Source organism: Hippoglossus stenolepis, chromosome 4, assembly GCF_022539355.2.
Source record: "Hippoglossus stenolepis isolate QCI-W04-F060 chromosome 4, HSTE1.2, whole genome shotgun sequence".
NCBI lineage: Eukaryota > Metazoa > Chordata > Actinopteri > Pleuronectiformes > Pleuronectidae > Hippoglossus > Hippoglossus stenolepis.
This window is the reverse complement of record NC_061486.1, coordinates 9193323-9212945: the sequence shown is the minus strand read 5'-3', so window position 1 is coordinate 9212945 and position 19623 is coordinate 9193323. Positions and strand designations below refer to the sequence as shown.

General features: G+C 42.1%; 1 protein-coding gene across 2 annotated transcripts in view; it reads right to left on the bottom strand.

Annotated features, from left to right (window-relative positions):
• Nucleotides 1-19086, bottom strand: part of LOC118106592 (CD166 antigen homolog) — a 39174-nt gene extending 20088 nt beyond the window's left edge. For both annotated transcript variants that reach the window (XM_035155269.2, XM_035155270.2), the window contains exon 1: nt 18782-19086. In XM_035155269.2, coding sequence (XP_035011160.1) covers nt 18782-18842 — 61 coding nt within the window. In that variant the 5' untranslated portion in view covers nt 18843-19086. The remainder of the gene's footprint in view (nt 1-18781) is intronic.
• Nucleotides 19087-19623: the final 537 nt, after the last annotated feature.

Genomic DNA, 19623 nt, shown 5'->3' with positions numbered 1-19623 from the left:
TTTTTGTTTTTAATAAGCGATTCACTCTCTGCGGATTCTTATCTCCGAGTTTCATGAGAAACGTGGCCCAAAGTCTAAAACATTTATTAGTTTTAAGATGAAAAAGAGCGTGTGATATAATCTGACATTATATAGCACTAAACCGACGCACAGCCATGAAATGAAACAATATTAAAATGAGAAATTAGTCTCAAGTACAGCAGACACATTTTCTATTTTCACATTTCTCCTTCGACAAATAATCACAACATCACTGTGACCTCAAGCTTTGAATGAATTCATCCACTGCCGACATCCAGACTAAAAGTTATTGTCCTCATTGAAATAAAGCAAGATTATTTTTAGGATCTACGTTAAAGCCGAAACAATTGATTAAATGGCGAAAACATATTTGTGATGAAGATGATTTTGAGTCATCACAGAGTTCATAACAAGATTTAACTCTCTGGCAATAAATAAAATTAGGATTTGGGCAAAGTTTTGGTCCAAAACCTGATGATTGATACGTCCATGTGTGCAGATTAAAACAGGCAGTTATAATTATTGACAAGGGATTCAATCGATGACTGATTATATTCATCTGTGAGTAATTTCTTCAGTTAAAAATAAAAAATAAAAGAAGCAAATTCACACATTCACATGAAGGAATCTGGAATCTTTCCCCTTGAATATTACATTAACTACCATTCCATTATCAAAACAGCTGCATTGCTTTTGCTGATTGACTAATGCGCTAATTGAAAATTTGTTCCAGCTCTATAATTGACTTGTTTTTTGTCAAACACATGACAACCTTAAAAAACTAGAGGAAAAAAATAAATAAGAAGTCCCCACATTTTAACAGTCGGGACTGTGCAGAGGCGTATTTGTCACCTTGGGGCAAAACAAGCCTGTGCATCACTAAGGTGGAGGAATAACAGCAAATAGAGAATTATGCAGAGTATCCAACACACAATATTATTAGTGTAAGTCTATTACGCATAATAGCTGCACTCCTTCACCCCGGCAGCATGGACACGTTTTTAGACCACTGTGCTTCCATGCCACACAATAGCGTTCATGCCTGGCAAACATAGCAGCCAATCAAAGAACACATGTTAATCCTGCTTGTCATTAAGGACAAGAACTCTAATGTGTATTGAAGAGTTTTGATAAAATATAAGAATGCAAAAGCACAAAGGAGCGAGGCTCTGCAAAACAACCCTAGTGCAGCTTGATACTTCAGTGTACCTGAGCAATGAATAGCCCAGCCAGCCTCACCCTCCCGTCTCGCTAGAAGTGAAATGCAGTTTCCAGTGTGAAATAAATAACATTTTTTTTTCTAAAGAGACATATAGATAGCTCTCTCCCCCTCAGGCGAGGAAAACAATGTTCATTTGCCGCATCATGTGTGGTCAACAGACACCCAGAGACGACAGCAGGCGGGAACAGGGCTAATGCATTGCCTGCAGTCCCACCTGTCGGGTCCCCATTGTTGCCTTGTGACTGAAAATGCTGGCTCCATTTTCTCTGATTTCCGACTCGTTCTGTGGAGTCCTCAGTACTTGTGCAGACCTGCTGCTAAGGGATCAGGTTGCTGCTTCCGCCTCTCATCGGGGATTGAGAGGAGAGCACAAAGAAAGAGAGGGGAGGGGGCTCAAGAAGAAAAATACTTATTCTGCCTTTGGTTGTTTTTAAGCCACTTGTGTAATTAATGGCTGACTGCACAAAGGTACACAATGGTGTGATGTTTGATGGAACTTTTTAGAGGTCTACAAAACTTGTTTTTCTTACCGTGGCCAATGTCATGAAAACAAAGTTTGCTGCTAAATTTGGAAGAGATTTCTTTATTTTATTTTGCTACATAAATCGAAATAAACTGCAAACAAACTGCAAACGAACACTTCTGTTTTAGCAGAACTTTAAGTTTAGGTGAGGACAAAATCGAGGGACTGTCATCAAAAACTGATGTTTCCCGCTGATGCTTCAGATAGTAAAGCTTTCCATTAATCATCACCGAGGCTGAAGTGGAAATATCTCAACATGATGTCATGTTGTCCATTACTGAACCATCGCACAAGGTAATAAGAAGAACGCAGAGTAAAAAAAAACAGACCTCGGACTGCTTCTGCTTCGACTTCTAAAACCTTTTCGTCATTAGATGTGTTTTTCTCACACACCCAGGAACACTCTGAACCAAACAATCTAAATTTCTGCATCATTATTAATTGACTATCATTCAAGCTTTGAAGCCGGATAATAAGCGACATAAAGACTTTAAGAATACAAAAAAACTGCAACGGATTCAAAGACCTCTTACATCTTTCCCTTTGATGAACGAGGGACTTCAATATAAGATTTTGAAAGGCGACCATTGACGGATGCTTTTTAATAAATGATGTTCAAGTTGCTTTTAATGACTGTCTCGCTCTAAAGATGCTGACAGTGCAATCAAAGCAGACAATCCAGCATTGATTTAGCTTAAATTGTTCAGCTGAGTTTCATCAAAGCTCTGAAAACCAATATCTGTGGGGGGTTATCGGTTACTGGAGATAAAAGGGAGTTTGAATAAATGTTACCACAAGGCTTAGAAACACATCTGCTCCATTAGGAAGGAAAATAGACAAACTTTTATGTAGAATATCTAAGGAAAATTGCCACTTTTATTTCAATTCAATCATTTATTCAAACGAGGGGATGAAAGTTCATATTCGAACTGTAATGACCTGTTTGAATGAAGAAACACATAAGACGGTCTAAAGTAGTTTGCCTCTCGATCCAGTAGAGGGCGCTCACTAAATCAGCTCAACCTCCTACATGTAAGCCAGAAATGTTGCATTGTTTAGCTACGAAGGACGACGCTAGTAACCCAAGAGTTCCTGAGTCAACGATCACCAAACCAAAGTTTGTCTGAGAAGCTGTTTTGTGTTCAACACCCCGACCTGCTGGCACCACTGCAGGAGCAGCCCGTTGAGCTCTCACTAAAGTCCTTCTACAATTAAAAGTTGAATTAAATAAAAGTTGTGAAATGAAGTGTTAAACCTCGAGCAGAATCCCAGAGTCATTCTGCTGCATTTGTCTCTGCCGGGTGAGACAGATGGGAAGAATAAGGGCACATTTCAAGAAGGGTGATTATCACTCTAAATGACTTGCCATAAGGGCTTCTAGAAATTGATCCTATGGCATAATCATTAGTCTTTGAAACGTTCTCCTCGGTACACTCAAACACACAAGCGTCCGTAAAACCCTCTTTAAAAATGTCATAAATCGTGTCAGCGGATGAGCTGCATGGGTGAGGGGACGCGCTGCTTTTAAGACAGCAGCCTGCCGGAGTGATCAGGTTGTATAAGTGCACTCAGAAATCATGTCCATTATGTAGTGAATTATGTATTTGAGGGGTGCAGGCCAGGCAACCCAAGGGGCTAGGTGGTTTGTGAGATGCCTGTGGGTAGACTTGGGGCCAAATCATAGGAGAACTCTCGGCCCTGACACTAAACATCCAACAACAGCTTCCATTAACGGTGGGCCATTAAAGGCAGCATTACGCCATTAACAAAGCACAGCCACACCACTTCCCACTTATCCATTAACCCATCCTAATGCAACTCTGTGCCTAATGTCTCTAACCAGAAGAGCTGACATTACCTCACTCAAGTGTCTTGCTTATGAATGAACAGATTTTTAATATTCTCTATCAGTACCGGACATGATTGGATGCTGATGGATCTTCACGTTTGCCGCTATGTCACGATAACAACGTGTATCAGGTAAGAATTAAAAAAAAAACTCCCATCACAAAAGGAATCAACACTCGCCCCCTCCCTCCCTTCAAAGTAATTTCCCTAAAAATAGACACAGCCCCGCGAGCATTATCAAATAATTTCCAGCTATTAAAATGGAAAAACTGGGCTTTGCCTACTTGAATCCCGCTGCTGCGCAGATAAAGCTTGTGTTAATTAGAGTGGAGATTTGCAAATAATCATACATCATCATTCTGACTGAGATCTCTCTCGAACAAAGTCAACATGTGCCGAGACAGGTCAATCAAAACCTTTTCCACATTTAATAACCCCCAGAAATGGACGGAGGATCTGTATCTATATACATTTAATATATATAAACAAGATATAACTCTGCAGCCTGATCTATGAAAGGAAAAAGTGATTCAATACCAAAGAGGACCAAAGAAAGGATTCCTATTAAACTTGCTTATGAGTTAAATGTAAATGCAGCTTTTGTGTAAAGGATAGCAAGGCTGAGGCCAATTAAGTCTTAATTCAGCTAATGTGATTGGAAACCACTCATTTACATTTAATTCTTTCAGAGTCATTTAAATGTGATAACGCTCTCACAGGCCAAGGAGCCTTCAAACTTGATTAAACTGGAGCATCCTACGAGCTTTATTGAATTTGTCCTGCTCGCTCATGCCTTGTGATGAGCCAGCGTCCACATGCAACAACTCTTGTTTCTAATCGCGCGGGCTTTAAAATTAATGCTGTTAATCTTTCAGCTGCTCGAACATTTCTAAGAGTAATTCATGGGAGCTAAAGTTGAGCTGAATCTTAAATACAAAGATGGTTTTCTCCTCCGTTCTTTCTTTGCCAGTTGTTTTAGGGACAAGTGGCAAGGCAGACTTGGATTTTATTTTTTCAAGAATACATGAAGAATCCATCATATACGCAGTGGGTGTGTGATGGAAAAGAACATAGGAGGCAAAACATGTCCTGAAAACACCGTCTGCAGCTCAGATTCATGCTCTGAGTCTAGATCTTTGGGGTTTCAGCACATCCAAGTAAACTCCCAATTAACATGGAAAGGGAAAACTGCAGTCAAACTGAGAAGTAAATAAATGTTTACACTCTAATAAAATAAGTGCAAGGGTTAAAGAGGTGCAACAGATGGCGTGGTGCCCCAGATGGAGCCTCTAACACTGAGTAATGCTTCTTACTAATTAATACGGTGCTCTTTGAATTTCTGAAGTGTTTAAAGCGATATCAAAAACATCGGAGTGCAAGAATCTTCAAGTTCTCAAAGCGTTTCACACCCCCTCTCCCTGTTCAGCCACATGTCTTAATAGGCAGCTTTAAAATATTCCTGACACATTCAAAACAACCTCGCTGACATCAAAGTACCTCGTCGTTTCACCGGGTCTCTTCAAGTGGTATCACATCAGACAGGAGGTATCAGTTTTTTTGCACACAGGCCATAAAGCTGCCAGCCTCGCTCGCCTGGAGCAGCCCAGGCAACTAGAGCAGCACCGACTTTTAGGGTAAGTGTCTGCTCTCTGGATTATAGATTGAACATCATTTGTAGTCAGTGGTATTATTAGCCTAAAAGGTCCTAAGCACTAACATCTGCCAAGAGGAAGAAACAGGAAGAGAGACAGACTGGTACTGCGACCATTTATTGATTAAGTGATTAGTCAATATAATAATTATAATCAAGATGGACCAATATGGGCTTTTGGGGAGATGATGGTGATACCAATATTGAGGGATAAGCTATTTTCGAATACCAGTATATTGGCAGAAAATTGGGAATTATTACTTACATTTGAAAGTACAATATGAAACTTTGTAACTGTGTCACTCAATACAATAACAAAACATCTATTTTGAGGATGTTGTGAAGCAGCGTGGGATCCTGGGAGTTGTTGTCTTCAACACCTTTGCAGATGAAAATCTACCTGATGCACGACTCAGGCATAAATCATGTTCACGGATGAGATCATGTGTTAAGTTTTATTCAGGTTACGCAGGAAATGGCAACGAATAATAGAGATCCATTACAAGTGACAATAAGACCAGTGGAAGGAAAAAACTGCTGACTGGCTAACTGGCTAACAGTGTGTCCTTTGTCACACGACACTTAACCCGGAAGTCGAGATGGGCAAAGCCAGTGGTAAAGCACGTAAGACGAAATTAAAAGGCGACAAAATGAAGCATCACTGGGGATTTCTCAGAGGTTGAACATTGCTGGAAACATTTTGGATAATGTGTGTACACAATTCAACAAAATATTTAATATAGGTCTGGTTGTTTTTGGACATTTTAATAAAGAATTGTTCCATATTGTATCTTAAACCATAAACTTGAAAGCCGACACCAATATGTCAGTGAAGGGCTGATTACGTCAGATGTTTTGGGGGCCAAGCAATAAATTGGACAGGCTCCAGAAATGATAAACCATTTTAACAACTAATTCACTTTAACTGAAAATGTCAAACATGATACTGCTTCCATCTAAAGAGTAATGTTTCTCAGGTTTATATAACTATACATGGGAGATCTCTGGGCTGTTGAAGCAAACCATTCAAAGATGTCACCTTGAACTACTGACACTGTCTTGACAACAATAATGAATTGCTTCATTGTTAAAAGGATCTTTTTCAATTAAAACATTATTTTGTAATGAAATTAATCATTTGTTGAGGTCAAACCAACACTCTTTACTCACTCCTACACAACATTGGGGCTGCAACTAATAATTATTTTCATTTCCTACTCATCAAATGACTTATTTTTGTTCGGCCTGTGAAATGTCAGGAAATAGTGAAATAGCGCCCATCATAACTCCTGGGAGAATACGGTGATGTGTGCCTGCCCAGACGGCCGCTAAATATCTATTTTACGGTGATATAAAAAAAAGAGAAAAGAACCAAGTCCCTATGAGAAGCTTGAAATAGACTGGTTGACATTTTTGCTTTAGAAATACAGAAATCTCGTATCGATTACCAAAGCTGTCAGTGATTCACTTTCCACCGATCGATTAATTGGCTAATCGCGTCAGCTCTCTATTGATTAGTGAATTCATTTATCAAGAAGAAATGTCTGCTAAACGTTTTTTTCTGTTTTACATCATTGCAAATTTAATATCTTTAGGGTTCTGGACTGTTTTCCAGATGAAGCAGGCGCATGCTCTGGGGAACATGTGATGGGCATCTCCCACTTATTTTCTGACAGAAATATGACAGTTGAATTAGGGATGGAAATAATTGTTAGTTGCAGCCAAGACGCATGACAAACCCTTACGCTGAGTGTATTATTTTATATTTATGAGAACAGAGAGAGCCCTGCAGCAGGGTCAAGGTGGAAAGGTCCAGCACACCATCAGACTAAAAGCATCCTCCTACTGGTAGACATTTGGTGAATTTGATTAATTTTTGAAATATTGACCGAGCTGGCAGATACAGATTCCACTATTTACTCAATTGCATTCAGCTTTTTGTTCTAGTAACTGCGTGTCTATCTACCAGTATGTGTTTGTGTCCGACTATCTGTTGGCACCACAGGAGCTGTCTCCTGTAAAAGCGGCTCCGCCCGGCCTCGGCCCCCACGCTCCAAACTGCCTCAATAGGAAATCCTTTGAACATTTGTGGCCCATTGGTCCTGGGGGAGCAGTGTGTGTTTACTATTATATTATCTGTTTGACCATATTAGAGTTGCAATTGGTGCCTGAGGATACCAATCAAACCTGCTGTCACAACACACCCTGTTCCAGGTAAACGGATCCTTGTCCGCACACACAGCAGAGCTGGTAACAGACCCACACAACACAGCTAACCCTGACCAGAGCTGTGGAGAAAGAGGGAGATGAATCAGCCCAGGGCCCATCACATTTGCTATGTGGGTAAACAAGAAAGCATCCACCTATCGATCTTAAAGTGCTTCATTAGATGCTGCATGAGGCATGATAAATGGAAATATGTGCAATTAGTTTTATCATTGTCTGAATTCAATGCACAGCAGAACCTTCCAGTGTCAATAATATATGCCTTGTTAGGCTGTAAGCAACAGAAAATGTAGATATTTCATTTGTGCAGATGACGGCTTGTGAAGCTCTCATCTCTGGTAATTGCAGTAGCGCGGCTGATGCTTCCACATTAGTTGAGCAAAGAGTTGTGTGTGCTGTTGTGCACTAATAATGACAAACCTGACCTTCTAACCCTTCACTGAGAAACAGAGCAGGCAGTGCTTCCCATTCCAATAAGCCAAGCAGCCTGGTTGGTATTAGGAGGGCATGACGGTTTCGAATTGTGTCCTGCTTCAGGTTCTGGCTCTGGGGGGGTCCTAAAGCCTCGGCCGGCTGAACAGAGCAGAGAGCGGCGGGAGGAATACGAGGAATGCAGATAATACACACAAAGGATTAAGTACCTGCTTGAACATCAAATCTGTGTGGTTTTACATATAATACCCGTAGACCAAAATCTGCTTTGATGGAGTGCTGTGAAAGGTTGGACATTAACATGCACTGTCACACCACTGACTCTTCACACAACTTTCAGACTGGTAACATGATTTGTCTGAAAACTGGTGTGAACTCCAACGAACGGTGCCAGGCTGGTTTCTCAGGATGATGAATCTGTGTACTCTATAAAATGGCAAACATTTGCTAATGTGAAGTAAGCGTAAACAAAAGACATTTTATCTTTTGCCAAAGCAAGGTCACTAATGGTGTTATCCCCCCCCCCCTTTCTCAAAGACACATGGCAAATAAAACTGCCACGATAAACCCAATCTGACTCTTTTATTAGGGCTTTTTGTTTCTGTAGGATGAGATAACCCTTCTCGGTTTATGTAATTTGGCATATGTCACTGTCATCTTGGATGCACACGTCCTTTAAGGCACAATAATTTCATTAGTAGTGGCTATTACATTTTCCTTTCTTCCATCATGGCATGAGGAGAAGCCATACATCAGGGTAAGTGCTTTTAACCATCCACCACTGTGCTGCACATCTCTAACCCCCCCCCCGCTTCTTGTCATGTGTGGTACATGCAGAACACGAGTAGGAGAAGCCCTGCAGTTCTACCTGACAGTGAGCAGCAGAGAAAACACCCCATTTCACACAGAAACCTGTCAATAAGTAAAAATGCACCAGCGCCTCCTCCACCAGAGAAAGATATCTACAACATATCTACAATGTGGCCTCAAGAGCTCAGGAGTAAAAGTCTCCATAGGAATGTTCTGCACATACTTTCCCGCTTCAAGCAAAATGAGTCAGTGTGGTGTTCGGAGTCTTTTGGAGCGACGAGCTGTTTCTACTGCAGGGTCAGACAAAAGGAAAACAGGGGCCTGAGGGTGAAAGCTATAAATTGCAATAGAACAAAACACCCCTGATGATTTGTAGCACCTTCGTGGCAAAAATAAAAAGTAAAAAATATATATATTGGAAATTGTACCTGCAAATATGCAATGTGAATAAAGTTTGAGCCAAGTTCGCAGTGTGGCTACAGAAGCTGATGGAAGTTGGTCCACTACTTTGATCCAGAGTGAAAAATCCTTGCAACTACAGGATGGATTGCCCTAAAATTTGATGCTATCATGACGGCTTTCAATATAGTGCAGCATACTCTTACGTTGAAAGGTCTGAAACAGGAAGCAGTGTGGGTGGAAGCTCCGTATCCCATACTGACAGTTCTTTATTTAAAGAAGCTCGAAGTTAGACTCAATAACATGAGAACCTACTTAACAGCAGCATGTTAGCATTGTCACTGTGAGCAAGTTTGCATTTCATTCCGTATTTCTGCATTTTGTCTAAAAATGGACAAGATGGAGCAGTACCTCCAAAATTGAGGGGGGCAGTGTAGCCAATAGCTCAAGTGAGATGACCATAGGACACAAGCAAGAAATTTCAAAAATTTGAGGAGAAACTTTGGGAGTTACTTTACCTCGGCAGAAGGACGGACTCTTTACAACATGCCCGATACTGCATCTTTCGTAAGAAGTACATTATCAAGAGGTACATAAAAACCATGCCAACGTAAAGGACTCAGATATATGTCGGCAGCCAGTGACGGTTACATCGTCTGAAACGGACGTACCTCTTTCCATATGTAAAAGTAGAGCCTTAAGGCTTTTGTCAGATTTGTTTCTCAGAACAGATGCTGACGACCGTCCACACTGCGATCTGTGATTAGAATGGATTTGTGTGCCCAGATATCACCAACCTATCTGTATGATTTGCTGTTGTATAGACGGGCTTAAGTAGCTACTGTCAAACTGGATTTGACACGAGTCTCATTGTCAGTGCATCAAAAGACACTTTGAAATCCAAACAGTCAGAGCATCTGGACTGAGAGGCAGCTGCAGAGAATCAGATGTGTCAGAAGTGGAATCGTGTTTCAAAGCACTTCCAATGTGGTTTGGTTCTGATTTGCAAAAATTGCATTTCTTGTGGTTTTTCACTGTCCAGACTTTCTCAAATCAATCTGGGTACAATCTGAATATGCCGTTTGCCATATGCTCATTTAAGGTTTCAGTCTGAAAAAAAGGCCTTAGTCTTGTTTTATGATTCATTAAAAGCTCTCAGCAAAATTTCACAAACATGCTGAGTGCAAACAGAGCCAGAGAGGGAAGAATTACCTCTAAAGAACTAATTCCTCACCTGCATTCACTGTTCCCAGTTTTTTTTAATAAGAAGAACATGCATATTTAAAGATATAATGACCTGAGATGAGAAAAACACAAAACATTACTGAGGGCAATAGGAAATATGTTCATCCAAGCACGATATCAAAAGAAATGCCACCCTGAGCGGGAAGGTAACAAAGTTGTCTAATTATTAGAAAAAACGCTCAGGGAGATCTTATAGTCTGAACAAATATCCTCATTGTGACAAACTGTGATCTTGTCTTAGTTTGGTGTGTTCGTGTGTTTAGATAAGCGTGCTGTGGCAAGCCCTCCACAATGAGACAGGTAATCCTGAGATTTCCGCAGAAAGAGAGTAAAAACATCCAGGTCGCTTTACCCTAAAAGTCCCTGCCTTCACACTCACTAGAGGAAATGACTGCTCATTTTTCACCGTCACATTTTTTGCTGCTTGTCCCTGCACATTCAAATGAAATCATAATCATTATATGAGGAAATGATGTGTCATCTCCTCCGTATCTAATACTTGCGTAAAGGGAAAATGAACGGTAGCATAATAGGTTATGGCATCTTCATAGCTCAAAATTAAACACCGCAAAGTTCATTTAATAATGTCCTCGCTCTATAGACCAGCCAGGCATGGTAATAATGCAAGTTTGATGTGACAAGGGCATCAGGTAGACAGGCTGCCTGGGAGTTTACTAGTTTCCTTATGCGACCGCACTGCAGTGGAGCCGGGGTAAAAAAAAACTAAAAGGCATACTATTTGTACTAAGAGGATAAGTCAGAACAAAAGTCGTTATTTAAATTGCATCAATGGGATGTGTAATGCTTGGAAATTCTCCCCGGGAACACGGGGCTACTTGACCTAAGACGTCCCATTAGAAAATTAAGTATTGCATCCAATTACCAGACAAGCATCTCTTCACCCTCGTCGTAAAGTCTGGCAGTGGAAGAGCGGAATACTTAACAGCCAAGCAGAGCGCCTTATCATGAGACATCTAACACATCCACAAGTCATGCATTAGCCAGAGCATTGCTGCTAGCGGCGGTAATCGCCATGCGAACAGCCACCGCTTGGCTTCTTTGAATAAGTACTGAGGTGGATCCTGAGGAAACAGTGCAGCTGCTGCTGGTGCGTTCAGCTCACAACTAGACAGGTTTGAGTAACAGTTTAATCTGTTGTGAGGATTACATGTCTTCTCAATTAATCATGTTTTTTTAAAACTTTTTTCCATGAAGCTGCACATTAGGAAGAACATGCCCCGAGGCAATGATGGAAATCTTAACCGTCCAAGGACCGGGGGTGTGAAAGTGTCTCGCTTTCAAAGGGGAGTGAGGGATATTGATTTATGTACATAGAGAGGAGAATTTGTGTGTTTAGCAAGAAAGTAGAGAGAGTAGTCAAACTTTTTACATGTTTGATGAAAAAACCTTATATCTTATAATTCACTAACTATTTCAAATGTTTGCTTTTAGCAAAATATTTCAACTGTCTATCTATCATGTTTAATTCGTTCATTTTAACTATTTACTTTTAGCTGTATCACACGTTTATTGTTTTAAGTATATATTCTCTCTCATTATATAAACCACTTATTAGGGCTGGACAATCAAAAGGTATCAATACAATTTGTATCAATAGCAAGAGTATAAAACCACAACCTTCACACAGGAGCAAGTATTCTTCTTTAAACTAAAAAAAGAATGATATTGTGACATTTATTGTGCTAGTTATCGATATCGGCTTACATTAAATGTTTTGTCTTGATATAATTTATTGCCTCATCTCCCAGCCCTACCATTTATCCATCAGTTGCTTTATCAGATGACAGTGGGGTGTTAAACCTGACTCAGGTTAGTGGGAGGTGTGTGCTGTGTCATCCGCCTGTTGTTGTAGCTCTTTGCTTACTGGTTCTTTATAAATATATTAATAAATTCAATTCATGAATTAGTCCAGAGCAGCATCACACAAATTTATTATATGATGTGAATCATTATTTTCCTCCTTAGCACACATTTGTGAAGATGTTAAATAATAATTTCTGCCTTTTTACAAATTAGTTGGGCTGCTCCACAGTCCCTAATTGGGAATCTCATACACAGAGCAGTTTGAAATCAAGTAAAGGAGACTTTTATAAAAAATATAACTAACATGGTAAGAAAATAACTACCTGTTGTTATTTAAATTTAAAAATTACATCTACAGTAGTTTTTCCAGGAGCGTGTTTTGGACCTCTGGAGAAGATAATGGGTAGTCCCGAGAGCATAGATGACCTAAAGAGACAGGAGGACCACCATGGAAACTTCAATCCTGTTTCTTATTTAGGCTCTAACTGACTGACAGGCTTTTAATTCCAATCAGAAATATACTCTTGGTATCCCCTGTGAAAGAGTCTCCCTGAATGAGAACTACTGTCTCCCGCAAGTTCAGCCAAAGCAGCATGTAATCAAAGATAGCTCGAGGCACTGCAGCCGGCTGCTGCAGCCCATGAAGGAGGGATGGCGGACATCAGCACAACACAAAGAAACAACTTTCAAAATGGCAAGAATGTGAATGATGAGGTCAAACGGAGACACAGGACCATTCTGTTGATTCCCCAAAACAAGACATAACAGGGAGCGGCGCGACGTTTCATGAGGGAAAAATCGCCAAACTGCGTCCAAATGAATAGAGCATCTTCTCAGTATTGCGGGAGATTCGGATGCAACAGAGGCTGATTCAGAGACGAACGGGAAATACAAAACTCTGTGTCATGTTGTTAGTTGGCCGGAGGCTGGAAATGAATGTTCACCCTTTTGCACAAAAGCTGTGTCAACCCGGCCGACATCCATGAGCCTCCGACAAAGTCAATACAAAGGTTTAATACAATAGCCACCTCCTGTCTCGCCACTTGACTCTCATAAATACACAGAAATAATGACTTTATGGGAGTGAAGGCATAAATATCAGAGGTTCACTGCTGACCCTCTATAAGGGTCAGATGGAGCCCCTGCTGGTGCTGCTGCTCCCATGCGGAGACACTCGGCTGTCAGCGGTGTGAACAGTGTTACTGCTTTGTCCTTGTTGTATCTGTGAGATACATTATAATGAGAAAAAGAAGTTAGTTAAATGTAACTAACAAAGACAAAGGGCACATAAGCACCAATGGATTTCCATACACATGTAACCCCTTCACGCTTTTCCTTAAATATTCTCTGGGGTGAAACGATTACCATCACAGTTAATGGGGGAGAATTCATTAAAACAGAGCAATGACTCTAATGGAGGATTTGAACAAAGATCCGGGCCTTGTTAAATATGGGTGTGGCCACAGGCTTTTCATATGGAGGAGCGAGGCCCTCCCCAAACACAACCCCCCCCCCCACCAACACTCCAGTTGCTCATGTGAAGTGAGGGGACCGGCAGCAGCTCCTCCGTGCCCCCTCCGAGGGGCGTGTGCTGTTCCATATTAATGACAAAGAGAGGAGCAGGAGCAAGAAGTCACTATCATACATTCATTTGTTTAAAAGGAGCCTGCCTCACAATGTAGTCGGCGGGAGTCCACAGGAGAGCAGTGAAAGCCGGGGGCTGCGTCAATGACAAAAGACAGAAACAACCTCACTTTTTTGTCCCTGAAACAAGGGCTGCCCAATTTCAGAGTGCCGTTGGTCTTTCACCAAAACCAAGGATACCTTCATGCATTTCAATGGGGGTATTCCTGCATAAAGAAAGAAGCACGACTGCATAGCACAGTCATCTCTCTCTCCTGTTGTTAAGCCTTTCTTTATGGCTGAAACAATAGCACTCTGGTCCCTCCCCTTTGGATAACAAATAAACCATTATTTTGCACAGCGGAGCGAGGAACCTCTGTGCAAAATGAGGAAAGTGAGAAACAGGCGAGGGAGATGTTTGGTAACACATTGTAAAGCCTACGTCTGCTTAAAATGGTCTCACCTCAGTCTAAATAAACTGCAAAACAGCATGCACCAGAAGTCATTAAAGTGCTGAATTCAACCTGCAGGGCGAATTAAACAAAAACTAAATGGACAGCTGAAGGTTTAGTTTAGCAGAGATTATAAAAACTGAATATACCTCACACTCTTGGTCTAAAACTGGGACAAGCCAATCACCAAAGTGTAATTAAGATTCACTTGCTGCTGTTTTACTGATAATTCTGTGTGTAAAAGCGTCAAAGGCAAACAAAAGACCCTTTTTCTCATTGAGTCATTGCCTGAGAGTGATTACTTTTGCCATACAGGTCCTTTCATTTTCTGAAGGCGAAGCCACTCATACATCTCCCCACTCAGTGAGCCAGCAGTACAGGAATTGCTCCCTCCGACATGGAGGAAACTCAGCATGTTCCTGTGGGGGCTCATATTTCTTCACTGCTGTCCCACAGTTCGGTTCATTGGCGAGTTCATTGGCGCGACATTGGAAGAAACTGCTTTAGTGCTTTACAAAAAAACAAGCCTCTTAAAGTTTTAATCAAATGTTAAGGTAAGATCATTTAGCTGAATGTGAATGATGGGAACACACAGCTTTTCTTACAACAACTGCACTAACAAACAGGAGCCATAAAGAGACACTTGCCCCCTGCACGGCCCTAAAAAACCAACACTCCTCCACCTGTTCAGAGATCTGCCGGGGGTGGAGAGAAACTGGGAGGGTATGTAGGGGTGGGGGGTAGTGGGTGGGTGGATGGTGAGCCCACTGTGGGATGGGTGCAGGGCAGACAAAAGAAGAAAGAAACCAGTAATACATATCTATATTAAACTGAGTTACATCAGAATTACAGTTTAATGGAAGAGTGCTGTTGGCTCCTTATTTGCATATTGTCAGACAACTGATTAATCTACATTTAATATTAGGTCTACTGTATGTGAGACACCATACCATATGGTATAAATATGCATATGTTATAAGCATCCTGTCTCTGGGGACAAGCTGATGCATTGGCCTGCTGTCTTGTTTAGAAACTGTAAAGATGGGAAGCAGGTTACTGATCGACTCATGTATGAAATTACCCAAATACTAGATTTGTACTAAACACTATCTTTGCTCGTTTTGTGCTGCATAACAGATTATGTAATGACCATGTTTTCATTTCATCATAACTGAAGGTTATTTGTTTATCTTAGCTTTACATCACCCACAAATTCCATCTCTATTTCCCCTTCGTTGTAATTTAAAGCTAAATTTATCATTTTAGTAGTTAATTAAACTTGATGCTGACATCTAGGCTTTAAAGTGCTGCTGCTTCCAGGGGCACTGGGAGGAATTCTGCACCCCCTGATGGGAAGTGACACTGGGCTACCCCACCCTAATGCTGCCTTAATTTACAGTACAAACTCGGTGAGCGGCCCGCTTTGCCTAAGGAGCGCACAAAAGTGTCCCCCTTCCTCCCGTTCAATCAGCAGCACCTCTGCCCGTCTGCTCACATTACCGCTCACTTGTTATTCCAATCGAGGCCCGAGGAGCCGATAATGCACACAAACGAGCACATGCAAACTTAATCCTCCTTACCCAACATCTGCTTCTTTCTTACATCCCGCTCGCTATGTGATTCTTGGTTGAGTGATGACATCTGTCTCTCTTTCTGCCCAATACCGAGGTCGTTTCTCACACACACAAGGAAACAATCTGTGTGTGTACTAGAGAAGAATCCACTTCATAGTTTCGCTCAACGCAGAGGACTGAGGGAGCCTTTCAGAGATATTATGATCTGCCAAATCTGGGCTCTGCATCCAGTAGGATAATGGCACACATAGATGTCACCTTTGAGGCCATTTTAGGCATTCCTGTTGTAAAAAGCGAGGGGAGCTGTGTGGATTAGGACATGGTTTGTTCATTTCGTCAGTTTCAGACCTTGTCAGTCAGATTACATATGTTTTGAGGTTGAACTTAATTATTTAAAGACTGCAGCTTCTCCTCTTTCCTCGTGTTTTCATCCTTGTACTCCAAAAAATCCACTGCGTTCTGCAGTTTGCGAACTAGCCGTTTTCTAAATTTGATGAACTCACACAAACACATAAAGGTCCTTTGGGAGGGGAAGTATTAAAGTGATGGCACAAAGTTATGTACAGATGCAGCATTTCCATTCAAAGCCATGTTTCAATCGAGTTGCCATACTTCTCGTGGCTGCAACTGAATTTTGCATGAAGGGATACAATACTGTGCAAGTCACAAAGAAATCTCTCTTCAAAGAGGTAACAACCACGAGCAGTCTTCACACATCAAGAGAAAAACCTGCTTTTAGCGAGACGGGACACGCACCAGCACTCAAATACAGTGGTACAAAATCTTAAATATCACCATAACATACAATTACAGCAGCTCCTTCTTGTTCCTGTGCATTAGCGGCACAGCATTAATGAGGCAAGTCTGGACGTAACCTAGTTTAAGATGATAGAGAGAAGAGTGAATCTCTCTCAGGTGAAATTGGGTGACCCATGCGGGAGATTAGCCCATTAGCAAAAGGGAGAGCCCCACTTGCTTGACAAGTAATACCAGCTGTGACACCGAGCGCTGTGTGTCTGTTCAGGAGGGGCGGTGTGTGGGTGGTGGTGGTGGTGGTGGGGGAAGGGTGGAGACAAGGGAGTGAACAAAAAAACAGACGCATCTTTTTTCCAGACTGTTTGTTCTAAGACTAGTTCAGGCCTCGGTTTTTCTGTTCTCTCCGGTTGTGGCCGCGGCTCAGCCTTTAACACTGGAGCCCCTGGGGCTGTTGCTTTTTCATCTGTTCAGATATAATAAACACAGGCCTGTTTTTATTACGAGTATCGATGCAGTTTTTATTGCAAATCTAAAACTCAATAAAAACCCTTCAGTCCGGATTTTTTTTTCCATATTGAGAAAATTGGCAAAGAATGAGGAATATTCGTGTTTTCTTGGAACTCAAAAACAACTTCACATGGATCACTTCTCGTACATCTTTGTCTGACCATCTGTTGTGAGCACACATTTCGACCATTACCTAAGGCAGCATGTCTGCTAAACAAACAGCAGTGTGGGCAACCATAAAGTCGGAACCTCAACACCAACTCACTGCCCTCTCCTCTGCTCTCAAGTACACGGCACTGCAGCAGCACAGCGGCGTAAAAAGCACCTTAAAAGGGCCATTCGTTTCCTCGCAAATAAACCACCTGCGCCTGACTGATAGGTGCTGCACGGTGTTAATTTACAACAACAGGCACCACTGTAGTGTGACATGGTGGAAGGGAGTACAGTGGGATCAACCTCTCCGCCCCTTTCCTATCCAAGGGAGTGCTCTGAGCTCCTGTGCAGCTTTGCTTAATGGCCTGGCTGAGTGATGTGAGCACATGGCGCTGGTACCTGTTGGCCTGAGGGAGCAGAAAACCACAGAAAGGCTCGAGTCTAGTCTGCATTAAATACAAAGAGCAGAATTAAGAACAGCATCCTTTGCTCTTGTTTCAACTTTTTCAGACAGCCACCGTCTGTTTTTCAAAGTCTATTTTTAAATCACTACTTAATGCCAAGTTGCTGTGCACATCATAGCCAGGGAACCACAGGTCTTTGCTGGAACTTGGAAGCATTCACTTCTACGAACCATTACAACTGCCCACATCAAAAAATGACTCCCATCCAATGTGTAATTACAAGAGGGAGCGCTTTCCCCACCCAACAGGCAGCCCATAATTACAATAAATCAGACAGGATGTGCACAGCAGCATCATTCTGCTCCACAGCCTGCGTTAACAGGGGGCGACCACATACAAAATGAGGGGCATCATGATGACATCATGGCATGAGCGCATGAGGACTGGGTGATGATGCCTCACTGCCTCTCCCATCTTGTGAGGGGTAAAAAATAGAGGGGGTAGCACAATGGACCAAATCTGATGTCTCATATAAGCAGTTTATACACAGAAAAGTCACTTTTTTAGAGGTATGAGCAAGAATTGATCACATTAGATGGAACAATAAACCCTTTGGAGGTTTGGTGGACTCCTAAGAAACATTTTGTTCTGTTTAAGAGGATTTTCTTTTTAGAATTAATGGTCAATTTAGATCATTTAGATAATTTAACAAAAGGAGTGAAGTGAGCAATGCGTAATATATCGTTTATAAGAGGAGAAAACCAACATGAATGAATAATTTTGTGGGGGGGGGGGGTTTAAGAAAGGGAGGGACACTTCTATTTCTATGATTCAGCCACATTAAAAAACACACATTTAAAATAAACCCACACGATATGAGCAACAGTAGAAACTATATATTTCAGCTCACTAACTTATAAGTTTAAAAAAAACAGCGACGAGCCGGCTCCACTTCTCCCGCAGAGAGGTGGCGATAACCCGGCACGAAGTTTTTTTATGGAGGCACCTGCGTGCGACAGATGGGACTCCCCCACGGTGCCCGCGGCTCCAGCGGCCGGGGCGCACGGCGCGTGGAGCGCACCGCTGGCCGGTGGATGAAGACGGGGCTTACCTCGGTGGAGCAGCGCGGTGATGAAGAGGGCGCACACGCGGCTGGCGGACAACAAGTGCATCCTTGCGGAGTGTCTCAGATCCTCAGCGGCTGGTGTTTGGTCTTCAGAGGTTTGCTGGTCACCTGCTGGACTTTCTTTCTCTTTTTACTTGAAAGGTGGATTCAAATGGAATCAACGGAATCGGTCCTCGCGAGCGCAGGAAACAAAAAAATGCAGTTCAGTTCAGTTCAGTTTCTCTCAACGTGGCATGTGCTCGCCAACTCGCGCTCGCGTCAATTCTGGTGAAACAGGTAATTGCGAGGGGCACAGAGAGGAGCGAGGGCGGGGGGTGGTGTCTGGAGCTCCGCCCCCTGCGCGCGCACACACACACACACACACACACACAGGAACCCACCCCCATCCCGCCCATTTTCTTAAAACCTGGCTCACAACTCGCCCCCCTCCTACTCCCCTGTCCTCTCTCTCTCTCTCTCTCCCTCTCCCCTACCCCCTCCACTCTCATCTCTCACCACCAACACCCCAAAACCCCCCACTAACACACACTACATGCACACACATGCACACACCTCTCACACTCACACATGCAAGGGGAAACCCATCACACTTGTTTCATTCAGAAAAGGCTGGAACAAGCAGGAACAAGTGCCAAAAGCTTTGGAAGTGGAAGAGCACATTTCGGCAGAAAGGCAGTGATCTGAAATGAAATAGAAAAATATCACATATTTTCACTCTGAATACAAAATATGAAAGAATTAAGATTCACAGGAGATTATCGGAGCAGCAGCGAAACCTTAAATTTGAGGAGCTGGAAGCCGATAACATGAAATTAGTTGCAGATAAA